General features: G+C 41.6%; 1 protein-coding gene across 1 annotated transcript in view; it reads right to left on the reverse strand.

Moving 5' to 3' along the window:
* The window catches only part of drosha (drosha ribonuclease III), a 78952-nt gene extending 56482 nt beyond the window's left edge, over window positions 1-22470 (reverse strand). Inside the window, exons 1-15 of the mRNA XM_046372169.1 lie at window positions 22293-22470; window positions 20643-21498; window positions 20493-20561; window positions 19668-19956; window positions 18675-18816; window positions 17634-17794; window positions 16492-16572; window positions 15259-15345; window positions 14926-15012; window positions 11980-12051; window positions 11535-11616; window positions 10706-10780; window positions 9285-9454; window positions 7349-7473; window positions 3782-3881 (exon numbers count right to left, since the gene is read on the reverse strand). Of these exons, the coding sequence (XP_046228125.1) occupies window positions 3782-3881; window positions 7349-7473; window positions 9285-9454; window positions 10706-10780; window positions 11535-11616; window positions 11980-12051; window positions 14926-15012; window positions 15259-15345; window positions 16492-16572; window positions 17634-17794; window positions 18675-18816; window positions 19668-19956; window positions 20493-20561; window positions 20643-21496 (2394 nt within the window). The 5' untranslated portion in view covers window positions 21497-21498; window positions 22293-22470. The remainder of the gene's footprint in view (window positions 1-3781; window positions 3882-7348; window positions 7474-9284; window positions 9455-10705; window positions 10781-11534; window positions 11617-11979; window positions 12052-14925; window positions 15013-15258; window positions 15346-16491; window positions 16573-17633; window positions 17795-18674; window positions 18817-19667; window positions 19957-20492; window positions 20562-20642; window positions 21499-22292) is intronic.
* Window positions 22471-23682: the final 1212 nt, after the last annotated feature.

Consider the following 23682-nt stretch of genomic DNA (forward strand, 5'->3'; position numbering starts at 1 on the left):
CTTTGAACTGTGCATCAAAGTGAACACGCTCACCCACGCGCAACGCATGCATGCACAACCACACACAACAAATCTTTCCATGGACAGACAGCCACTGTATATGGAAAGCAGTAATCACAGCGAAGTGCGAATGATATGTAAATATTTTATTTATGCAGGGCTCTCTACAGGGTCAGGGAATGGACTAAGTACAAAAAGTAAGTAATTAGGACTGGGAGGTAGAGACACTAACTTTCTAACGGTCAAACACTTGAGTCACGACACATCTGGCTTTTCTCATCACGTCCTTTATGCTTTGGATCAGGCTGAGGACAAGTACAAATACCGTCTGAAACTCATTGCCTACAGAAGGCAAGCACACATCTGTTGCATGTGCACTCCTTTGATTAGTTTTGCTTTTTCAAGCTCATTTAAGGGACTTTACAATGTTTGAGCGATGCCCCACAACTGAGCAGGCTCTAAAGATAGCAAACTACTTGGTAGTTCACTCTATCCGAAACAAAACTCGCACACACAACATGCAGCATGTAAGTATTGCACTCTTCACTGTTGATCTTTAAGAACAGTTTTGTTTTTCTTTTTTCTCAATTTACAAGTAGTGTTGCCTTCATTTTAATCTCCGTATCCTTGCCTGTGAGATCTTTTTGTTAATTGTTTACTAAAACATTAATTAAAGTAAAGACAAAATAAATGAAAATTCTGCTCATGAAATGCCAAAATCTTCAGACTAGGCTAATTTGTGCTGCAGTGCGACTGATACTTTTCAAGAAATCCATGGGGACAGATTGAGGAAAAATAGTGTTAAGTTCTTGTGCAGCCCAGATGAAGGCAAAACCTGAAACCAATAGAAAATCTGTGGAACGAGCATAAGATAGCTTTTCAAAGATGTTCCTCATACAGCTCTACTTGAGCTTGGCCAAATCTGCAAGGAAGAATCAGAGCAAATCCCCAAATCCACATATGCCGAGCTGATAGAGAGGACTCAAAGCTGAATTCACTGCCAGAGTACTGACTCAGGGCTGCATACTTATTCAAATTACAGATATGAGATAACATAGTAACATACTTCTGTGTTAAAATAAAATGTTCTTGGTTGTACTGTGTAGGCTGCTCACCAAAACGATGAACATTTCAGAAAAATTGTTCGATTTTGAAACAAAAAAAGAAAGAAAGAAAGAAAGAAAAGGAGTTGGAGTAACTTATGAAGACAACACTCTGTCAAATCAAGACCTTTAGCTGAGGGACTCTCACAAAATCTGTCTGGACAACACATATTGACAGTGTGCATGTCTCTCAGTGCCACATCGTCTCTGCCTTCACACACACATCCCAGCACGAGGTCTGGAAATCTGTGCAGAGTGGCACGACCCGGTGCAAAGGCTTGTTCTAGCCAAGTCACACACCTTTGGTCTCCGTAGAGGTGTGGACTCTAGACTCCAGACTGAGTGCAGAGCTATCAAAAGAGCACTGTCGTGTACACCTCTGACAGAATGATTCTTAATGGGAGAAAATGCCTAGGAGAAGAACATGCACCTTTTACTGAAAGATCATTTACAGAGGAAGCTTGAGTGTTCCCTCGAGCACTGAAAAAGCAGCAATGCCACACTGCCACTGCAGTAAAGAGACACTGACGTGGCCAATGATTGTGGTGGGGCCTGATGGACACAGTGTGTGAGTGTGCATGTGTTTGGGTTCACTAATTGCTCCGGTGCAGGCTGACAGGAGGATTGTCAGGGCCTGTTAGCCAAGGAGCTTTACCGAGCTACCTGAGAAACAAGCTAATTGAGCTCAGAGTTCTTGCTCATTATTGGTTCAGCGCGTATCAAACAGACCAAAGGAGGAGGAAGAGGAGACTGGATCTGTCACGCTACCGCTGCAGCAGTTGGAGCAGCTCTTACAGGAGATATATGGTGGGACAAAGCACTTCTGCTACTACTACTTTGGGCCACACACAGCACACCTGTGCCCTGTGATTCCCTGTGGCTACATGGTCATTACTTCACCAAACCTAAACCTTATCCATTCTCAGTCCCTAGTGATTAAATGACCTACACACACAATTACAGACGATTTATTCTGGGCTGTAAATTCATCTAAATTATGCATTATTAAGTTGAATAAAAAACAAAGCAAATTATTTATACGTGAAGTAAAGACAAAAGGACAGAAAGCTAATGGGAATGATATTTCTGAGCTAAATGGAAGCAGAAATGTAGAAGCATACTGAGGAAAAGGGTCTCAAGTGTGAAGAAAGGAAATAGTTATGAATGGTGCAATCTGTGTGAGGCAAAGGCCAAACAACAGCTCCAAATTCCAATATCTTTCATATCAACTCGAAAATAAGATCCCGTTATTCTTCTGTGAAGATTTGGTGAGTGAGGACAAGGGGATAGTTGCTTGTAGAGCAATTTGACTGTTTAGTCAAAGTGAGGCTAGAGTTAAGTAAAACCAATTAGTAATATATCTAAAATACAATTTTCAAAATGAAATAACAAATATCTAGTCTTGTGTTGTGTGTGGTAGTAATGGGCAAATGAATACGTGTTCAAGGTAAAGCCGTGAATGCAATAAAGTCCTCCTCTAGTCAAAAATGTACTTTTCCTTCTTGTGCCTGTAATTGAATGTTTGAGCTTCACTGTGTAGAATGATGAATGTGCAGAGTCTGACGCTGTAAGCCCGTTTTCACATTCATTGCTGAAAGCGTAAATAAATCTGATTTTAAGAGGTGGGCCTAGAAACATGATTTGTGATATCACCAACAGTTTGAAAGAAAAAGACACTGAGGACAGACTTTACAGTGAAGTAGGAGACATCTTGTGTCCAGCAGAAAAACTGGAACATTCATATATTCTGGAACTTTTAATGAGGGAGAAGGAGTAAGTGACATTTTAAGGATTTTAATGTTTTAATCACACCTTTTTTTCTTTAGGGAGAATTTTTATGGATGCCTTTAGGCTGTGAGTTGGTTGAGTTAGAAAAACACACAAGAGTTGCAGATTTGAAAGTATCAACCAAGAAAAAAAAAAATAAAAAACCCACCCCCTCCCTTCAGGTCTCCCAGTTATCGATGCAGCTGTAACACTCTTTCTTTGGCTCTGCTTTTCAAGCATCCTGTTGAAGTTACTTTTGGGTTGGATATTCGAAAGATATTCAGTGAACACAAAGCAAATGGAATGATTGGATGGCTGCATCCCAACATTTGATTTATTGATTGGAGTTGGGAATTTTAGAGATTTTCAAAAAATAGTTGAAAAATGCTTCTAAAATAACTTAACAGCCCCAGCTTCAATACATGTGTGAAGGGGACCTTTAAATATTCCTTTGTAGTGGCAAAACAGTTAAAATGTAAAAGCGATGGTGTGTTTTTTGACAATATTCTAAAAATGATTTAAAAAAAGGGGAAAAAAAAGAAAATGTTGGCGTTGTATGTCTTGGCTGTCGCACTTTTGTTTCTGTATTAATTTCAGGCAATAACTGACTACCAGCAGTGAGTTGCAGATAAGCAGCATATGAATCAGCGCACACAGCAGGAATAATAGTCATGGTAATAGTTTTGTTTGTGAAATTAATGTCTTTGAATCTATTTCTGCAGAGTCTGCAAGTGCTCCAGTGTTTCAGCATAACCTTTCATATCTGCACATTGAGCTTCCAAAATATTTAAATTGAAAACACACTGCACCACTTCCACTTAACAAACGCAGGCCAGCTGACAATGTTAAAATATGAGTGCAACAAAAGGAAACAAAAAATATCAAAGTGTGTTTGTTTCCTTTCAACCCACCTCTCTCTGCGTCAGCTTCTGCTTGTCAATCTGCTTGACCTTGGGGCTGTTGGCCAGCAGGTGGCGCAGTTTCACATAGCTCTTCCACAGCTTCTGATACCTGCCAACAGTAAATAAGCAAGAGTCAGGGCTGACAGGAGTCCATCTCCCCCCTCACTCTCTCGCTTTGCAACAACACATCAATACTTCATCTGCGGCTTGCCTGATATTAAACATAATTTAACAGTTGCCTGCGGCCGCTATTGCCTTAGCTTCTTGTGTGCGAGGGCAACAGACACAGAAGATTCTCTGTCTTTCAGATGTCCAGCGTTTGAACTGAGAGCAGTGGTTCACACACACAGCCGGACGATTTGCACTTCACTTCTTTTTTTTTTTATTTTCTCGTAAAAAGCTGTAAGTCGTGACACATTTGAGCAGCCCTGACACATGGCTCTTTATTCTCATTTTCTATAAAACACTCATTGTCTTTGCTCTCATTTGCATCTGAAAAGAGGCAGGGAGTTATCGGCAAGGTGACATGTAGCCGCCATACTAACCACCTACCCTCAACACCCCTCCCCACCACGAACCCCTATCCCCCTCTCTCTCTTTTCAATCAGACCTCTTGATTGATGCACTGAGGGCCGAGTGTGACCGTTCTGCTCCCATTCAGGAGACTTTCTCCTCATTTACCCAGAGTTATTCAATTATGACTGGTGGGATGGAGGGGTTAGATGGTGGGGTTTGGGGGATAGGATGGCACATTGACAGAGAGAAAGGCAGAGAGGCACAAAGAAAGAGAAGGAGAAAAGAGAGAGAGAGACAGACAGCAAGGAAGGAAGAGAGGAGGTGGGGGGTGTACCGCGGAATAGAAGAATTATAAGAGCTTTAATAGTGGGGACTTCATTAGAGACTGAGATGAGGGAATGAGACGGCTTTACCGCCTCGATTATCAGCTCACCACCACCTCGGCACTGAAGCAGTCCGAGTGGACAAGAGACAGAGAGAGGAAGAAAGAGAGAGCGAGACAGAGAGAGAAAGTCTATCCAGCCTGGGAGGCCCCCTCGCCCCCAATCCGCTCCAATGACCTTTCTACAGATCCGCTGTGTGCTCTCAGGGTAGCATTGCCGCGGCCCTCGCCACTCCCTGCACACGCTTTCATTAGCATATGCTGCCTCTTTCTTTCTCTCCAGCTTCCGATCTCTAACCCTTTTCAGGCATGGCATCTACAGCACTGCGAGTTTCATCCATCTTCTAATATAATGAGGGTTCTGCTGGCACTCAAACACATGTATCTGTTAGGTAAATTTTCCGTAATGGCTCTATTTAAACATGACAGGGCCATTATAGATAGAACTCCTATACTTGCGATATTTGGCAGCCAACGAGTGAGGGAGGCAAAGAACGATGAGTTAGAAAATATGTGTAATTACAAGCAATAGGGCTGCAGCGCAGTTAAAAACCTTAAGCACAATTAAAAATGACAAGTGACTTTCATTTAAGTTTGCTGAACATTGATCATGTAAATATTGTAAAAACTGAAAATTTAGGTAAATTAAAAAGGGCTCCACTTCATCTTCAAACTTGCTCATTCAAACTATTCTATTTTACTTTTTATGTAAGAAATGGTAATTAAAAGGCAAATTTATTGCAGTACTCAGAGCCTTTAATCTCTCTCTCTCTCTCTGCTTATTTTACCTACGTTGCTGCTATTGCCTTTACATTACCGCCTATTCACACATATGGACTCAAACACGGGAAGAGGATGCAATCAAAAGGTGCCCGCCAGCATGAAGTGGGGAAGTTCAGAAAGGTTGAAATTTATGCAAATATGCTCTGACGCATGGGAGAAACAGACTGAGGACAGCCCATCATGTGAGTTTTGCTTTTGCTCATGAAACGGAGGCACAGTTGTTTTCTGTTCCCATCAAGACTGTAAGAAAATTGAACAATTTTTCAAAATCTCTTCAATATAACTTGAACAAGCTACCAGAGCTTAAAATATAAAAATGATACAGGGGAACACGGCGCTCGGGAAATATTTGGCAATGTCAGAAAAAAAAAAAAAAAGACACCACAATCAGAGCTGAGTATGTAAATTATGAGCTCAGCTTCAGTCTCATGAGAGACGAGAGCGATCCTGCCACTCTGAATCCACGTGTCGCTGAGGCAGAAATCTGACAGATTTTAGTTCAAACTTGAGCAAGACTGGGGTTACAGGAATGCTACTTGGTCCAGCCATGTAAGACTGTCATCACAACTTTAAAGGAAAAAAAAGAAGAGCATGTAGCTTATTCAGTGAGGCCAACATGTTAAACTGGCACATATTTATGTCTGAAGGGGCTTCTGGCTCCCAGTCTTAACCTCCTTTCTGCCTCTTAAACCACTCTGAATTTTGCTTTCACTTCTAGTTTCTTCATGTTTCATCTGTCTCTGTCTGGCCTGTCCCATCCTGCTCTCTTTTCTTTACATTCTCTGACCTCTGACATGTCATCATCGTTGCCTCAGGGGTTGTAAAGCGGCTGGAGAAGCTGCAGTGGCGGCCCTGAACACAAATGTGTCCAGTGGGCAGTGTGAAAAGGAGAAGACAACACAGCTTCTTTAGTCTCCTGAGTTAATATATGCTACTGCTGCTGTGTCCGAGGCTCCCTCTCTGTGGCATTGCCGCCGCCGCAATCAACACCGACTCTTGCCCTCGCTACACGCATCATTAGCAGTGGTAGGAAATCCTTTCCACTGGTCTCTTACTACTCGTTTCTGCATCAGCTAATGATGTCCCAGTCCATCCATAAATTTGTCGTTGTCTGTCGCTTTGAGAAGTCTGACATGGCGGCGGGGTGCACAGGGATGATTGAGCTCAGCGGACAGGCGGCTAAAATGTAGCGGCAGGGGAGAGAGGACATTAGTCAGAGTGAAGAAGCAAACTAGTTCTGCCTAAATGGGTTTCCTAATGATCATCCTCTTGTTTGCATCTTCATCACTGGCATTTTCCTCCTCCTGACTGTTGTGAGTGAGGACAGATATTTGAGTTGAAAAAGGAATCCACAGGTTTAAATTTAGAATGAGAGCGCAGAAACCAAGTTGTGTACTGACTTTTGATTGGTGCTCGGTGTGCTGTTGTCACATCTCTCCGAACACCTCAGAGACCGCGGCTCAGATGATCGAATACACTGCTTTTGTTAATTATGCAGCAGCACAGTACAGTATTCCCTCCTGCAGCCCTGTGGCGTCTCTGTGTGTGGCATTATTATTCAGGAGACATAAACCCAAAGCGGCTCCCAAGGCGGAAGCACCCAGCGGAAACCTGGGACCCGTGACAACGCATGTGAAAATGTCACGCCACTCGTTTTCTCATCCGTCTATTCCTCGTATTTTCATCTCCCCTCCTCTTTGACATAAGCCGTTCTCGTCCTCCTCGACATACGACATGAAAGATTCTGCCGTTACAGTGTCCTGGGAGAGCATCAGTGAATATGGGTTGAGGGAACGAGGGAGATGATACACAGTGGGTGGGGAGAGAGATCTGTACTCAGATGGGATGTCAACATTTATGTGTATGTGTGTGTGCGTGCGTGTATGTGATCTTACTGAGGGTCTCCTGCGTAGCTGAGCTGAGCGGGTCGAATACCAAAGTGAACGATGATGGGGAAGGTGATGACGTCTGGGTTGAACTGCTCCCTGTCCAGTTGGTCGATGCGCACCGAGCTTGGTTTCTAGAGAAGAAAAATCCAGTACAGTGAGTCATGGGTACAGTATAAACACATTCATAGAGCTACGAGGCAGCCATCATTCCATCATCTGCAGCCAATATATGAAATCACAAATAATCCACGCCCAAAGGGTCGTCTGTCAGACCAATGTAATGAGAGATTCAGTTTGTAGCGTGCGCACAATGACAAAGTGATGTCAGGGACTGAGAGCTAACTTCTGACACTCTTATCAGGAAGGAGATTGACAAGCAACATGTCCTCCGCTGACTCCCAAATCACAGTTAGCCTGTCAGGCATTTTGCGAGATCAGAGGAAGGAGGTGTAGCATAAGGCATGATGAGCTGCACGGCAGATGGCTCGAGGCTCGGACTCACCTTGACATTAGTCGGACTCGCTCATCACGTCCTGCATACAAACTTTGATTTGAGGGCAAGAGGTCATCAGACGACTTTGATTTAGCTTTTAAAGCAACATAATCAGGTGTGATTGGCTTGATGGGAGGTTTGATGATTGCTGTGTTTACTTTCCCAAGACAAGCAGATTGTAAGTGCTAAGGTATATACAGCAAACTGCTTCTTGAAGTACTGATGCACAATAGCTGGTTGAAGGTCAGTGACATCTGTGGCCTTATTTGTCGGCTATGTCACCGTGAGAAATAATCACGAGAATGGTATGTTTGATTGGCATCACTCTTATTTAACTGGAGCAGAATGTGTGAACTTGTGAGATCAATAAGGTTACAATTTCAACAAATTAATGGCTTGAACAGACTAAGCTGGCCCACCAATCTGAAATGAGTTATAAAACCCCAAATATTTTGTGTTTTTGAATCCACACTATTTTTTATCATCATCAGCTGGTACAGAAATGATGAGCAAATGAATCTGAAAATGTAACTGTTTTTCCAGTCTATCAATTGTTGAAATCACCTCAAAAGCAAAAGTGACTGGTTCCAGCTTTTCAAATGCGAAACTGGTCTTTTACTATTTCATTCTAGAATGAATAATTTAATTAATTAATTAATTTTGTCTTTCAGACTACTGGATGGTTATTTTTGAAATATTTCTTCCTATTTCCTGGCATTTGTGAATGACTAAATTGAAAAAAAAAAAAAGAAAAGTGACAGATTAATCAATGAAACAAATATTAGTTTGTCAGATGAGGCTCCACTATCAATCATGAGTGATACAGAAAACACCAGGGAGTGAAAATATTAAGTGGCTGACTTTAAGACGGAGGAGTTGAGTCTGAGTTTTAAGATAATTCTTCTTTTCTTTTTGCTGCTGACCACAACACCTCTATTTTTCTTCCAGCAGGTTAAGTTCTTAAATATGTATGATCTTTATAATAGACTTTATTTGAGTGGCAGACCAATCTTTAACTTGAGAATAGGGATGGAAAACTATTATACACCCACCTATCTGGAAACCCTGACACCAACAATTCAGTCCTGCCAGCAAGAGCAGTTGACTCAATAACTCACCCACGCCAAAGGTTAGACAATAATATTCACTGTTCATATGCAACCTTTTAGCTAGCAATGACATCTTCACCTCTACTCAGACACAATTATTGCACATCCTTTAAAATATGGGCCCAAAAAGAAGGTTAACCAACTCCACCGTGACATAAAAGCTTCAGCCTGAATAGTGTTGATGACAGCAAACGCCCTTGGGGATAATAGGTGACACTGCTCATGTCACAGGCTAACAGGAACAGCCTTATTCCTGCAATGTCGGGGTTGGGGGCGCCGACTGCCCTTGAAACGGCAGACAATGTCACCTCCTGTCGTAAAAGTGATGCGGAGGCCTCACCATGCCTGGATTGGTGACGATCATGCCCTTGCACTCCTCCGCATATTTCTGCCACTCCAGCTCCTCCCACTGCAGCATGTCTGCAATCTCCTCCTCGGGGACCAGGGGCTTGCTGCTGCGTAGCAGGTAGAGCAGCACCTGATGCATGGACAACACCTCCTTTCCACCATCTAAGACAATTAAGGAACATAAATGCACCACATAAGTAAATGTGTTTATGGACAGAAGCATCGAAATACTACAACAAGGTTTGCAGTTCACCAGGGATTCTCAGTTAATTAAAGAAAAAAAGGCAAAAATCTCAGTTTTTTGTAGCTACAGTTGATGGAAATGAACAAGCTATGACATTTTCCACAAGGCAAAATGTTTCCACCGAGCCTCAATATGATACATTCGTTTGCTGTTCAAAATCCAAATTTTGGCCCAAAATCAAGAGTGGTGTTGGGAGAAAATCTTTGTTTTTGTAGAAGTTTCTCGCCCTTCTTCACCTCTGCCAATTCCAAGTTTTTGAGCCAATATTGCATACTATGAAAATGTTCCCATGCATCATAATTGCATCGCTGAGGAAACGCACAGGTGAACAGAGCCACTGATTCAAGGCTGACTGCCTTACAATACATGAAGGCACATAATGACAGGCGCACGGAGTAACATTTAAATCTGTATTACAAATATCAGGAATGAGCAGACAGTGAGATATTGGGAGAAAAACATATACTGAGGAAAAACAGCCAAACACACGCATGCAATCTACTGGGTCAAACAGAGTCAATTTAATAGACACTCGTGCTAAATTGATTGACCTCCACTGTTCACACGGACAGACTCACAAAAACCTACTGGCCTCTCAATGCTGGGAATGCATTTAGACAAAAAGAAATCCATACCCACACACTCTCACTATAACTTTCAAACACAGCATCATGACACTGTAACTCCCCGTCTCCTCTCCTCACTCGCTTTCTTTTTACAGATCACATCAGAAACATCACAATGTTGTTTTTTTTTTTGGACGCGGTTTTTTTTTTTTTTTTTTTGAGTGCTTTTGTAAAAGAGGCATATAAGTGTTTGTTGCAGACCAAATTGGGTGAGCTAGGGGAGAAATTGTTTTTTGATGGAAAGAAGGTAGGTGGCACGGTTGTCATAACAAACTCTGCGGCAATATCATAGTGCACCAGCACCATCATGTGTATCACAGATGAATACCATGTGGCTACACAGCAGCTCAGGCACTCTAAGTCATTTTCCAGAGAGCACAACATAAATATAAACACCAGCGTATGCAGAAGTCTTTGGAGGAGACATTACTGGAGACATGCAGCTACTTTTTATTTTCTGTAGCAGAGTTTAACTTGAGCACTGTCACCACAGACCACAAGAGGGAGACAAAGGGCAAAGGAAGGCGACGCGGGTTTTCGTACCAGGTAAGAATCGGACAAAACGGGGCATGAAATGGAACTGCGGGCATCCACACACCTCATTCTCAAGCTCAGGACCTGGAAGAAAAGTCAGAGAGAACAACCGTTCACAGTAACATCTCACAAGCTTAAGAGAGAGTCATTGTTGGCGTCACAATTATGTTGCATGACGGCTCCATTACAGTTATGAATCAAATTTAATGCACTTTCTTAATCTAAAATCTACCTGTCTGATAGCTTTCTGCACATTTCTCACTATATTTCAGCAGGTGTATTATACTGGAAATGTGAATTCAGATAGGGTTGTGTGAAATGATAAAAAAATCTAGACATAGCTAATTTCATATCACGGTAACGATGCATGTGACAATACAGCACATTTTCTGAAACTTCCCTGAATAAAATGGTTTATAAAAGGGACTCACAATGAATAATTTTTGAATTATATACTCAACAAATAAAAGGTACTTAATCATATGCGATTATATGTCTCAAGATGAAAATTATCTTACTTACACAACCATTTATGTGTTTCACTAACCACCTAAGCAATGTAGAAAATATGTCTATCAAAAGAATGTCAATATGTTAGGACTCGTTACGGTCCTTTCCTTTGAAAACAGGATGGTGTATTTCAGAAATGAAAGGATTCAACACTCAACCAGAGGTCAGTATTACAATTTCTGCAACATCCAAGCGGTGATTTGAAATAACTTCCTCTCATCACATGAATAGGACAAAATTATTTGCAGTGTAAAAGCAATAACCATTTGCGATCTGCACTGCGCGTACAGCCCTTTAGTGAAACACATCCTTGGTTTGATAGTCATACCTGTCAGATTCCAGTCATACAGCTCAAGAATGTCCTGGAACAAGTAGGAAGCAAACAGCTCCAGACCTTGGACGCAGAAATTCTGTATACGAGAGAAAGTCTTTGGTAGTAGTGTTACGTGAGCATACTTTACAAGCAGACTCAAAGAAAAAAAAATGCTGTAATACTGCCATAAAGAGTACCTTAATGTAGATGTGACTGATAAGTAAATCTGTGTGATAAAGTTCTCTAACTTTATCACATAAGCCACCTTATCGGTGTAATCAACCTCTGCAGGTTGCAAAGAATCTCGTTTCCTTCTTCTACAAGGATTAGCACCTTCGCTCACACAGGCACTGAGGTGTGAGGGTTACATGTGGCTCAGTCTCAACCGTTTGAGATAAAAACAAAAAGGGGTGAGAAAGGGGAGAGAAAGAGCAGGGAGATAAAGTGGGGTTTTACCGACCTCCGGTGTCATCTCCTCTATGAAGTGAATGGTGTAATCTATGTTGAAGCGGATCACACGGCACAATGGAATCTGTGATGATGAAAGGAACAGAGGACGAGAAGAAGAAAGGACAGGCTGACTCATTACCATGGCGTTAGGCAGAGGTTACAGCTTTTCAAGGAAACTCATTAAAACCTGATCTCAGCTGCGGATTTCACAAAAAAAAAGGCGGACACAACCACACGCGTGTAAAGAAAAAGTACGTACACTCGAGGAGTCACACTGTGACTCACCTCTAAAGTGTTTCAACACACACAACCTCTGGTCATTTTAAAAGCCTTAACATGAACAATGTAAAAACACTCGCTCACCCAGATCACATGCTTCCACATACGCGTACACAAACACACAAACACACACACTCCTGAAAATTAAGTAACTCAAATCTCGCTAAACAGATAAGCCTGCTCTCCTGTTTTTAATCTCCCCAGTTACACGGTCTTTGTTGTCAGAGCGTCGAGGGTCCATTTTAAGAGATTAACCTGGGAGACACATTCATTCTTACCCATCCCAGTGGCTAACTAGCAGGGGGCAAATATCATCACGCTCTGAGGTTCCTAATCCCCACACTGCCATGAAGCTTTTACCGCAGCTTTTAACAAGGGCTCCTTAAATTATCCAGTTCAAATCACGCCTTAATCCTCGGGGCTCTTTTCAAGCTAGACAGATATTGACCAAGTAGCTTATTATTCAAACATGCAGGGGAAAAGCTCACACACGCAGACACTGACAGACACAAGCACACACATGTATCTAGATAAAGAAATATTCATTCTTTTCAGGAGGTGAGGTCTGGTGGTCCTCAGTCGATTTCTCGCTGACTTTAAACCTCCTCCTTAGGATAAAAGTCGGGCACACAGCTCGAATGGCTGCAGAAAGAGAGGGCCCTTTTAAGTCACGACCTCTCTAATGTTTGACAGTCACTGATGGGCCTTCAAAAGTGAGGAAGAGGACTCTGCGACAAGGTCAGCACAGTGAGAGGAGCATTTTGTCCAGGCAACAAAGGATCCGACCCGAAGCCGAAAGCCGATTTGAAGTTATTTTTGAGAAGAGTGGAGTTTAAGGAGGAGGGCATTTTTCACTCAAAAGCTGACCTAAATTATATGTGTTGCCTGAACCGACATGTCGGAGGGGGATGGGAATCACGCAAGGCCAGCACAGAGCTGAATGAGCAGCAGTCAAATAGTGTATGTAGACAGGTTATAAAATCATCTTTACAAAGCAGAGGTTCATGCAGGCAAGCTCATGAAGGACTGGGCTATACAGCTGAAACTTAAAAATAGACATGAAAACAATGACTGCTCTTAAAGCTAATAATATGTAAGATTTATACATTAAAAAGGTCTAAAAACTTGATGTTATTTCAATTTTGTTCAAGGTAATGATGCGTTTCATTTGGTCATCTGCTGCTATAACTCAACAATCAGACTATGAAAAAGAAAATCGTCAAACATGACTAAATGCAACATGAATAAAACTTTAAAATATGAACTTGCGCAGAACATTTGAGTCGAAGAAAGATTTATCACTAATGATGGCTATTTGATAACAAATACAACAACTCCCATGATTCCACGTTACTTCCCATCAAAAATCGTTCCTTTCGTTTTCATCAAAAGAACCGCACAGGCAGAAATGACACTGTTCTTTTTGACTTAAAAAGAAATCAGATATCCTCTGTGTTACGGTCAGTCAAACATCTGACAAATCTATTTAAATTACTACTTAATATAAATCTATATAAATCTACTAAATCTACTAAATATAAATTTCCTTGAAATTTATATTAAGAATATAATTTTGTAAAACTTTGTGTAATTGCGAGATGAGTTCCCTTGAAATTTGAGAATTCAAGGGAACTCATCTCGCATCTTGATGAGACATATAGACAAAAGTATTGGGATGGAGCTGTTTTTCAGGCATTGGGCTCGACACCTTACTTCCAGTGAAGGGAAATCTTAATGCTTCAGCATACCAAGACATTTTGGACAATGCTATGCTTCCAACTTTGTGGCAACAATTTGGGCAAGACCTTTTTCTATTCCAGTATGACTGTGCCTCAGTGCACAAAGCAAAGCTCCATAAAGACATGGTTGGTTTGGTGTGGAAGAACTTGACTGGCCCACACAGAGCCCTGACCTCAACCCCATCCAACACCTTTGGGATAAATTGGAACAGAGATTGCAAGTCAGACCTTTTTGTCCAACTATCAGTGACTGACCTCACAAATGTTCTACTGCATGAATGCACAAAAATCCCCACAGAAACACTCCAAAATCTTGTGGAGAGCCTTCCCAAAAGAGTGGAAGCTGTTATAGCTGCAGAGCTTTCTGTGTATTTAGAATGCAATGTCATTAAAGTCGCTCTTGGTGTAATGGTCATGTGTCCCAACACTTTTGTCTATATAGTGTACCTGTATACTGTTTATTGACTTTATATCACAGTAAATCAGATACCATCCTGCTATTTTATAGGCTAAAGCAGTATGTGAGATTTTTTATTGTGTCCAATACCCAAGGATGAACCAATAGTATGTGAAATGCATAATGCATAATACTACAATATGCAAGCACAGGACAGTAAGCTTATAGCTTATAAGCTTTATAAGCTTATACAAAAGTTAGAAGCTACCCTTTAAAATGTTTTGTTTCACCTTGTGGTTTAAATTGACTCTTTCAAATAAAATAGTCAAAAAAAAAAAAGTCAGCATGACACCAGCTCTAAAAAGACAATACAAAAGGACCTAAAAGGGAATAAATAATAAAGATGACACAATAAAATATTAAAAAAAAGAACTGACATAGCTATAAAATGGCTGTCCAAATTATTATACACTGCATACATTTTGTGGTGTATAATTAATGGCTTCATTCCTATACGGTAAAAAATTTAAAGCAGGCTTACGTTAGTGAGAGCTGTGTGGGAGAATAGAGAGAAGCCTTCAAACAGGTATTCATGGTCATCGTACTCGATCACCGTGGGCCTGTCAGTCTGTGAATGTATATATACACAGTTACTACTGCCATGACACTGTATAAAATGTATTAAACATACTAGAAAGTCATTAAACTATATTCTAGTGCTACAATATAAAACCAGCAAAAGAATGCAGAAAAAACTGCATACTCTGGAGAAATATTAAAATAATGGCACATATAATACACATTCTGCTGTATTCACTCCAATATTTTAGTAACTCATCTCATGTTAGGGTCTTGACGAAAGAGACAGCCATACCAGGAAGTTGGTGGGAGGAGACACAGTGATCCTGTAGTGAAACAGTTTTCCCGCATTGTTGCTCATCGCACGACACCGTTTCACGGGCTGAAAGAGATGCAGAAGCGTGATAACTGCCATGCACCTTATCCTTTTTAAACGCAATTTGTACTTTGCTCTATCATTGTGCCGCTCACACCTGAGAGCCAGAGTAAAAGATAAAAATAATGTAGAGAAACTCCCCTTTCCCCCTCACTATCCCAAGCTAAATTCAGACAGTCGAAGGTTTTCCTCAACTAAACAGCTGATGCAAATGAGATCGGTATTTCCCCAGTATTATTGTCCCAACACACATTAATGATTTTGCTGAATCTAAACATTATTGAGACCAACATACATTTGCAAAAAATGAACATAATAAAGATCAATTTTCATTAACGCCTGACGAATAAAAATTTTATTGACATTCTTTTAATGACTGTAGTCACATGTCCTACATACACACTATAAACTCATAAAAAGCAACTAATTGACTCACAATTTGCAGGTCAACCAAGACCATAACAAGCAATTAGTCAACTAATTGACTAACAACAGGGCAAGACCTGTTCATTCTCCCTTGCCAAATAGATTTTGTAAGATATAAAATGACCTTCAAATAACACTTCAACGCACGCAAAAGTGTCTGGTGAAAAAGAAATCTACTACTATCACCAGTATTTAACAGCATTTGCCTGGAGGCTGATGTTAATTTACCTTCATGAAAAATACACACTCATTAAATAATCCATGACCTTCATTGATCTCCATCGGCAGCCAAAAGGGGAAACAACAACACTGACTGGCTTAACCTCCTCCTAATCAAGCCTCCCTTTTCTCCTTAAATGTAAATAGTTTAATAATAAATGTCTAATGAAGGAGTGATATCACACCTGTGATAAATACAAAGATAATACTGCAATATCCTGCAGAGTTGTTGTTCTTTGTTGTTTAAATGTGTCACACTGGCCAGTTGAAGATGCATCCATACCAGAAAGTGAGTTAAGAAAAATCACTGATATGCATCAACTCTCAGGTCTAATTCTTACATGACTAAAACTACTGTTTGGTCATTTAGGATGATAAAATCCTATTATCCATTTAATGCAACGGAAATGGCCAGACTACAGAGAATACATTTAGGCTAAGCAGAGTAATGTCCTTGCCCCTCTGTGCAAGGTTATGAAGGGGTGATTTATTCACGGCGTGTCATACCTCCTCTCCCGGGTAGATGCTGTGGCGAATCCCTGTACGCCTGGCCTTGGCACTGCACTTACACAGGGGACCATCATTCATCTGGACAGAAACAAAATACGTAAATCAGACACAACTGCTTCTTTTGCCATGTAAAGCACAACAACTGCACAGCATTTTTCGTCTCAAAACCGCACTACTTCATACACCCGACCTTTACACTCCACCACTGGAGTTTTGACTTGCCCTGTTCGACAGTCTGACTGTGCAATGTGAAGGCAAAAAAATAAAAAACAAAAAAAACTTTATGCACTCTCAAAAGATTTCAACAATCGCAAACTAAATTCTCTTAGAAAGGAAAAAACAAACCCTTCAATCACCTTGACACACTTTTTCAATTATGTAGTTAGATGTCAGACCACAAACTGCCTCTTCTAGTCAAGCAAGTGATTTCCAATATTCACTAGCATGACTTCAAAACCCAGAGAGGAGCCTGAGCTTGGTGCTCTAAATCAAATAGTTTTGGAAATGCATCAAAGTGGAAAGTTAGATGAGAAAGCATTACATTATGAACTCCATTAAAGATAGAGTGGCACAAAATACAATATATGGCAGAGTTGCATCTTTCCGCAAAGCTATGGGTGTTAAAGTTTAGACTGTGATTAAGTCCTACTTTTTATAATTATTTAGTCAGCTGTGCTAAAACTGAGTTTCAATGCAATCTGAAGTGGATCATATCATTTATTTGTCTTTACTCCACTCATTTGAGCACCACCCGCTGTTCAAATAGCCTGGTGCAGAATGAAACCATGAACTGAAAATCACTGCTGTTGTCAGGGAGCTCATGTTTCTGTTGAGAGAACAAATTTGGACGCTGGCTGTCTTATTGCAACAAAATCATATCGTGACTTGCCCTGTCATTCACGTACAACATAGCATCAAAGCACTGCATGATTTGTTTGGATGGATTGTTCTCTAACTTTTAATACTTTGTCAGACCTGGATAAATCACAGAAGATTAATAATGAAGGTTACATAAGAGACACAGAGAGAAAGTGGGGGTAGAGAGAGAAAAAAGGGGGGGAGGAGGGGCATGGAGATGGAGAGGGAGAGGAAGGGAGAGAGCGAGGGGATGCGAGCGAGAGAGAGAGAGAGAGACCAACCTGCCCCGGGTCGTTGTACCACAGCTCATCATGCAGGCGGTCGGGATGAGCTTTCTTTCTCTTGATCTCAGCAATGACATCAAAAACCTCTGAGTCAGAGCTGCTGGAGCAGGTGCTTCCTTCAGCATCTGACTCACACTCTGAGTCACTGCTGCTGTCATCTGCAACCAATAAGTGCAAAATGGACTTCAAACACAAGGACACAACTTAGTGAGCCGAAGATGGTCAAGTGGTTAAGCTCCTCTGCTCAGCAGCATCATCACAAAGTATCATACAACCTTAAGTGTCAGTAAAACAATCTATCAAACTACATCACAATAGAAGAATAATTATCCACAAAAATGCTAGAGATACAAAAAAAGTTTCAGATCTGTTGCCTAATTTCCTAAGCCAGCTGCAGGCTTACATGCATTTGAGACTTAAAGAGCAGCACAGTTGCCGGTCTTGACATCTGGAGCGTTTCCATAATTCTCTCATATTTATAGCCCACCCCCCCCCCTCCCCTCAAAAAAAAATCTTACACCAAAATGAGGATTTCAATTACCAGTCAGCTGAATAGTTGGTGGTTCTTAGCTAAGCAAAGTCATTCTTATCAGCATTTTAACTCAAGTGCTTGATTGTGAAGTCAGTGCCCGAAGCAACATATTTAGCAAATTAGATCTCCCTGAGCGAGATTTATATTATTGCAGTGCTGAAAGAGACAATCAAGCTGACAGCCCTGCAGATAACATCATAAACACTGAACTTAATCTCTGCCTCAGCCTAATGCACTGCTGAGAGGAGAGCAAGTTTGCATGCATATCAGTTACAAAAGATTGTCAACAGATGTATTAACTATTTATATATTGTTATTTAGTTGTTGCACTTATCCTGAACAACTTGCATGCTTACATATAAGACTTATTTACATTGTACTTAACAGCTATTCTTAGCAGTGACTTCTCTTAATAATTCAACAAAATGTGACAATGACAACAATGTGCTTTTGACATATCAAAAACACTCCCAGGTGACTATATTCAACCAGTTAGGACTACCCACCTGGATCCTCATCCAATTTGGTCTTGGGCGGTTCCCATTTCGGTCGGGCAGCCTTTGCTCGCTCCTGTCTCCTCCCCAGCTCTTCATCAAAGCGCTTGTACAGGTCCCGCAGTTTGCTGGTCCCCACCACAGTCGAGTCTCCCTAAACAAATGTAAACAGAATACATAACTCTGTACAGAGAAAAGGCCCCAACAAGACTCACTGTTGCTTTTTTTAATAAAAACACAGCACACTGTTTCTTGTCTTGTCTTTATAAAGCATCTATCACGTCCATCCATGTGCTACAGACCAACAGTTCATGTCCTCGCCGTCACAGCAGAAAAGACAGAGACGCCACAGCACTCCGTTCACGTAGAAGCGAGGAAATAAACGGGTCTCCATCTCGACATTTACCTTCACTTCAGTTTTATTGAAATACAGGTCAGGCAGAACGTGTAATTTGTGGCAAAAGGGAAAAAAAAGTAGCTGATGACAGCATGAAGCAAGCTTTCAGAGACTACCGTTAAAGGTCAGAGTTTTAGAGAAGAAGGAGTTGTCACTATCCAAAAGATCCAAAAACGTTACAAAAGCAGTTGAGACAGCACGTTGTGAATTCACAAAGGAGCGACGCAGGCATCTTTTGAGTGTGCGCTATTAACTGAAAGGCTTGAAAAACATCCAGCATTGGAGAGCAGCTAATCCAACTCTTTAAAAACACCACCTCATAAAATTGATAAAATGGCAGACAGAAGATTAGGAAAGCTTCCTTTGCCAGTCAGTCAGTGTGCGCTCGGCGTTAATGGACTCTGTGTGTTTAATGCGTTGAATTAAAACAAGTCATTCGTCTGTTTAATCTACTTAAAACGAAATGCTGGCAACAACATTTCCATGGCTATGAACTCAGAATCTCCTGCAAAAGGGTACCAAGAGTACAACAATAGTTAGATATCACAACAAACAATTACCAACTGAACTAAAGATGGTTATAATTAAGCTAAAAGTGCCAACAGTACCACTTGGTCCATGGGGTCATTGGAGTAGTAGTTCTCAGCATGTGTGCAGCGGATCCAGGCAGGTTTCAGCAACTCTTCCTCCTCTTTCTCATCCTCTCCCTTGTCTTTCTCCTTCTCTCGGTCCCGATCCCTATCTCGCTCTCGGTCTCTGTCACTGGAGGCCTCTTCAGAGTCTCTGTTCCTGATGGAGGAGAAGCTACGCTCTCTGCTCAGGCCGGAGGTGCTCTCTGACCTTCTGTCCCTTTCCTCCTCCCAGCGACCACGTTTCCTGTCTCTGCTTGAAGAGCGACTGCAAAACACAGATATAGAAAAAAAAAAAGAAATGTGGCAATTAAACAAGATAATAGCAAATTTTTCGTTCAGTATTTTATGGTCTGTAAAGTACAGTTTTAACAGTGAACCTCCTTCCTTTTTTGGCTGTGGCTGAATTTTAGGACCAACAATTTAACCTTTCTGAATATTTCCATTTAAACTAAACACAGAAAACACACAGATGTGTACTTAACGTCACACTGAGGGAAGTGTTTCAAAAGTGAATTGTCACTACTACATCAATCACCACATAATGTGTCAGTTGTTGTATAAAGCAGAGACACCTTATTAATCCTCAGCTTACTTAGTTTAAACATAAATGTTAATATTTTAATTAAAAAAAGCATAGGAGTATGGAAAAAAGATGCAAAAATATAGGAGGTGTAACAAATGCTACAAGCTAAACCAGAGCCAAAATGTGTCAAAAACATTACCTGAATATCAGGCTTAAGTCAAATAAGCACCATTTCACAACAAAGCAGCCATAACACAAACAATGAACTAAATGTGTACCTTCGGGGTCTCTTTCTGTGCCTGTCGGGCGACTGGGATCTCCGACTTTCTCTGTGGCGATACCTTTCCCTGCGAACACACACGCACAGGAGTAAGAAACAAATAATTTCAGACTGAGTTCATTCAGGAGAGTTCCTGCTCTGTGTGTACCTGCTACGATCCCTGCTTCTGTGTCTGGGAGGCGTCCGGGCTCTGTCGTACTCAGACCTGTAGCGACCGCTCTCTGGCCTGCCACGCCTGTCTGGACTCCGCCCACGGTCCTTCCTCTCTCCAAGAAATTCCATTTTATGCTTATCGGCATGGGTACCGTAGCCATAGCCCTTCTGCCTGTGGTCATCATGACGATACCCCCTTTCTGGAGACCTCCTGTTGTCCATGGGCTTCTCGTACTTGTACTGCCCCCCGTGCCTGAAGTTGTGGTCTGGTTTGAATGAGCTGGGGCTCTGATTGTAGCTGGGACTGAAAGTTGGGGGAGGGAAGGGAGGGTGGGGAGGGTGGGGGTAGTTCATGGAGTATGGAGGGTGGTAGCTCATAGATGGAGAGGCTATAGGTGGAGGCATAGGTGGATGTGGTAAAGGTGGTGGAGGCACAGGTGGCATCATGTAAGGGTGATAGGTATTCTGAGCAGACACCTGAGACCCTGGTGTGGCACCGCCGGTGGAGCTGGGAAGCGGAGGGGGTGGGAAGTTAGGCGGGGGTTCAGGAAAGCCCTGTCGGCCTGGGGGCTTTGGGAAAGGTGGGCGGACTGGGCACTGGTTAAGAGAACTCGGAGCATGGGATGGTGCTGGCGGAGGGTAATGCATGAAGTCAGAGTGTGGAGGCATGTATCCGCTGTTTCCATGGTAGCCTGAATTGGGAGGAGTCTGAGGATCATAGTGGTATGGAGGAACAGGAGGCTGGGGAGGTGGTGGCCTCAGGTTGGTGGGTCGGTAGTTTTGAGAGGAGCTATGCTGGCCTGGGGGCATTCCTGCTTTGGGACCCCCCCGATCCTGATGGAAAGACATGACTGTGGACAAGACAAATTCATCAAGTTACAACTATTATCCACTTGTATGTCACACGACTGAAACGCACCTGAAAGTAAAAACACTTTGATCAAAGTTTGACATCAACAGTAAAAGCAGGTCACAGGACGAGTTTAGATTTAGAAGAAGTCCTTGATGGCAACTCTGAACTAAAGAGCACGGGCTTCCAGTCTTGCGTTGATGTCTCTTTCCCATTTGAATAGTGTTTCCCAAAGTACTACCTTTCATAGCTGAAGTCAGGGCTAAATCTAGCATTACGTTAAGACTAGCGGAGAGCTCATGATCAGGTTTATGGTATGGGAAACACAAGCCGATGAAAAAGCAGGCTTGAACACAACACCAGTGCTATGAACCTCACTAATGGGAATAAATTAGAACACAAAATGAAGTTAGAGACGCCCATGATTGGCATTATTAATCGTGAGTTCATAGTTTACGTGTCGCTAGCAGTATACCATCAACATTAACTGCACACCTTTTAACGAATCGCTTGCACTGATGACAGCATCAACAGCAACGATTAGCTAGCGTTAGCTACAACAGGTATCACTTCATAAACGTGCATTAAACGTTTAAATATAACTGAAATTACCAACGTGACTAAATGTTGGTGTTAGAAGAGAAAGGAATCAGTGGATAAACACTAAGATATTACAAATTTTGAGCTAACAGTAGCAGCTAGTTTAAAACTCCTTTGACTCTCCCGGCGATGGTAACATGTTAGCGAGCCTGCTAGCATACAATGACAGGATAAGTTTACTGTGGAACAAATTACCTTCAAAAGACAAGCAGAACCATCAAAAGAAGCGTATCATTCCGTCTTTACGACTGGTCAAAAGCATGTAATTACACCAGTGTAAATTGTCTTACACATGACTACTTAAATGAAAGTATGTGTTGAGCATCACGCTTTACAATGGGCCGTGTTTCTAGTCGGCATGGTTAGAGAGAGGAACAAAAATGGACCAATCACATCAGCGACTGGGTCGTTGCCCAATGAAACACAGTTGTGCAGTGGTGAAGTGTTTCTCATCGGGAAACACCACTGTGATGCAAAACGCATGTTCTTTGACCTTGTATCTGTGACTTAGGTGACAAATTTAACATTTTTATCGTGCATATCGATTAAAAGGCAAAGCATTTTCAATCGAAAATACATTTACAGTTAAGCGAACAGACATTTGTCGTCAAAACTGATCTTTCAAAAACTTGCTGTGATGTGCACTTGTACTTTAAATCCACTAGAGGGTAGCAGAGTTTTGTTTTGTTTTTTTCAAATAAATGCCCTGTCATTAATTGGCGCGACATTACCATGGAAACCAATACCAATATCACACATAATTTCCAGAATGAAATAAAAGTATAGTACATTTATTTCTTGAGGCTAAACTCTGTTATTGCATTCTTTAAAAACCAGGGGACCATTCTGGCCTCAAACCATGCAACCTCTCCTGAATTATTCTGAAAGGGGGAACTTCTGACCCCATCTCAGGAGATGTTGGGCTGAATACATGTCTCACGGCCCAGTTGTTAACCTCTGTGTATAGTATTGACGTGTGCCCTGCTGTGATGTTATGCTGCTGCACAGTCTTCCTGGATTAATCAGTGTGGAGTGAGGTTAAAGTGTGCAAACCCACACAGTTTGCTTGGAGGAAACACCTACATTCTGCTCTGACCACTGATTGCCTAGCTTGGAGGATTCAGAGTAAAACCATTTAGGTGCCCTATGTGGTCAAAAGTTTGCAGACACGTCTGCCCACAAAGTATATTTTTTTGTTAACCTTGTGTAATTGTGGTTGTGGATGAGCAACTCAAACAGGGTCAAAAGAAGAAATATGATTATTTTGAAGAAATGGTAGTTATGTAACATGTCGTAATGCTAAACATATCATTCCTTGAGTAGCACTGCCCCACGACCCTGACAGATAAGCGGTATAGAAAATGGATGGATGGATGGAGTAGCACTGAAGAGCCACGCTTCAGGGCTATCGCTGGCTTGATATACAACACAAGATCTTGTGGTCAGGGACATAGATAGATAGATAGATAGATGGATGGATGGATGGATGGATAGATAGATAGATAGATAGATAGATAGATAGATAGATAGATAGATAGATAGATAGATAGATAGATAGATAGATACTTTATTAAACCCAGCGGAA

This window comes from Scatophagus argus, chromosome 18 (assembly GCF_020382885.2).
Source record: "Scatophagus argus isolate fScaArg1 chromosome 18, fScaArg1.pri, whole genome shotgun sequence".
In the NCBI taxonomy this organism is placed as follows: domain Eukaryota; kingdom Metazoa; phylum Chordata; class Actinopteri; family Scatophagidae; genus Scatophagus; species Scatophagus argus.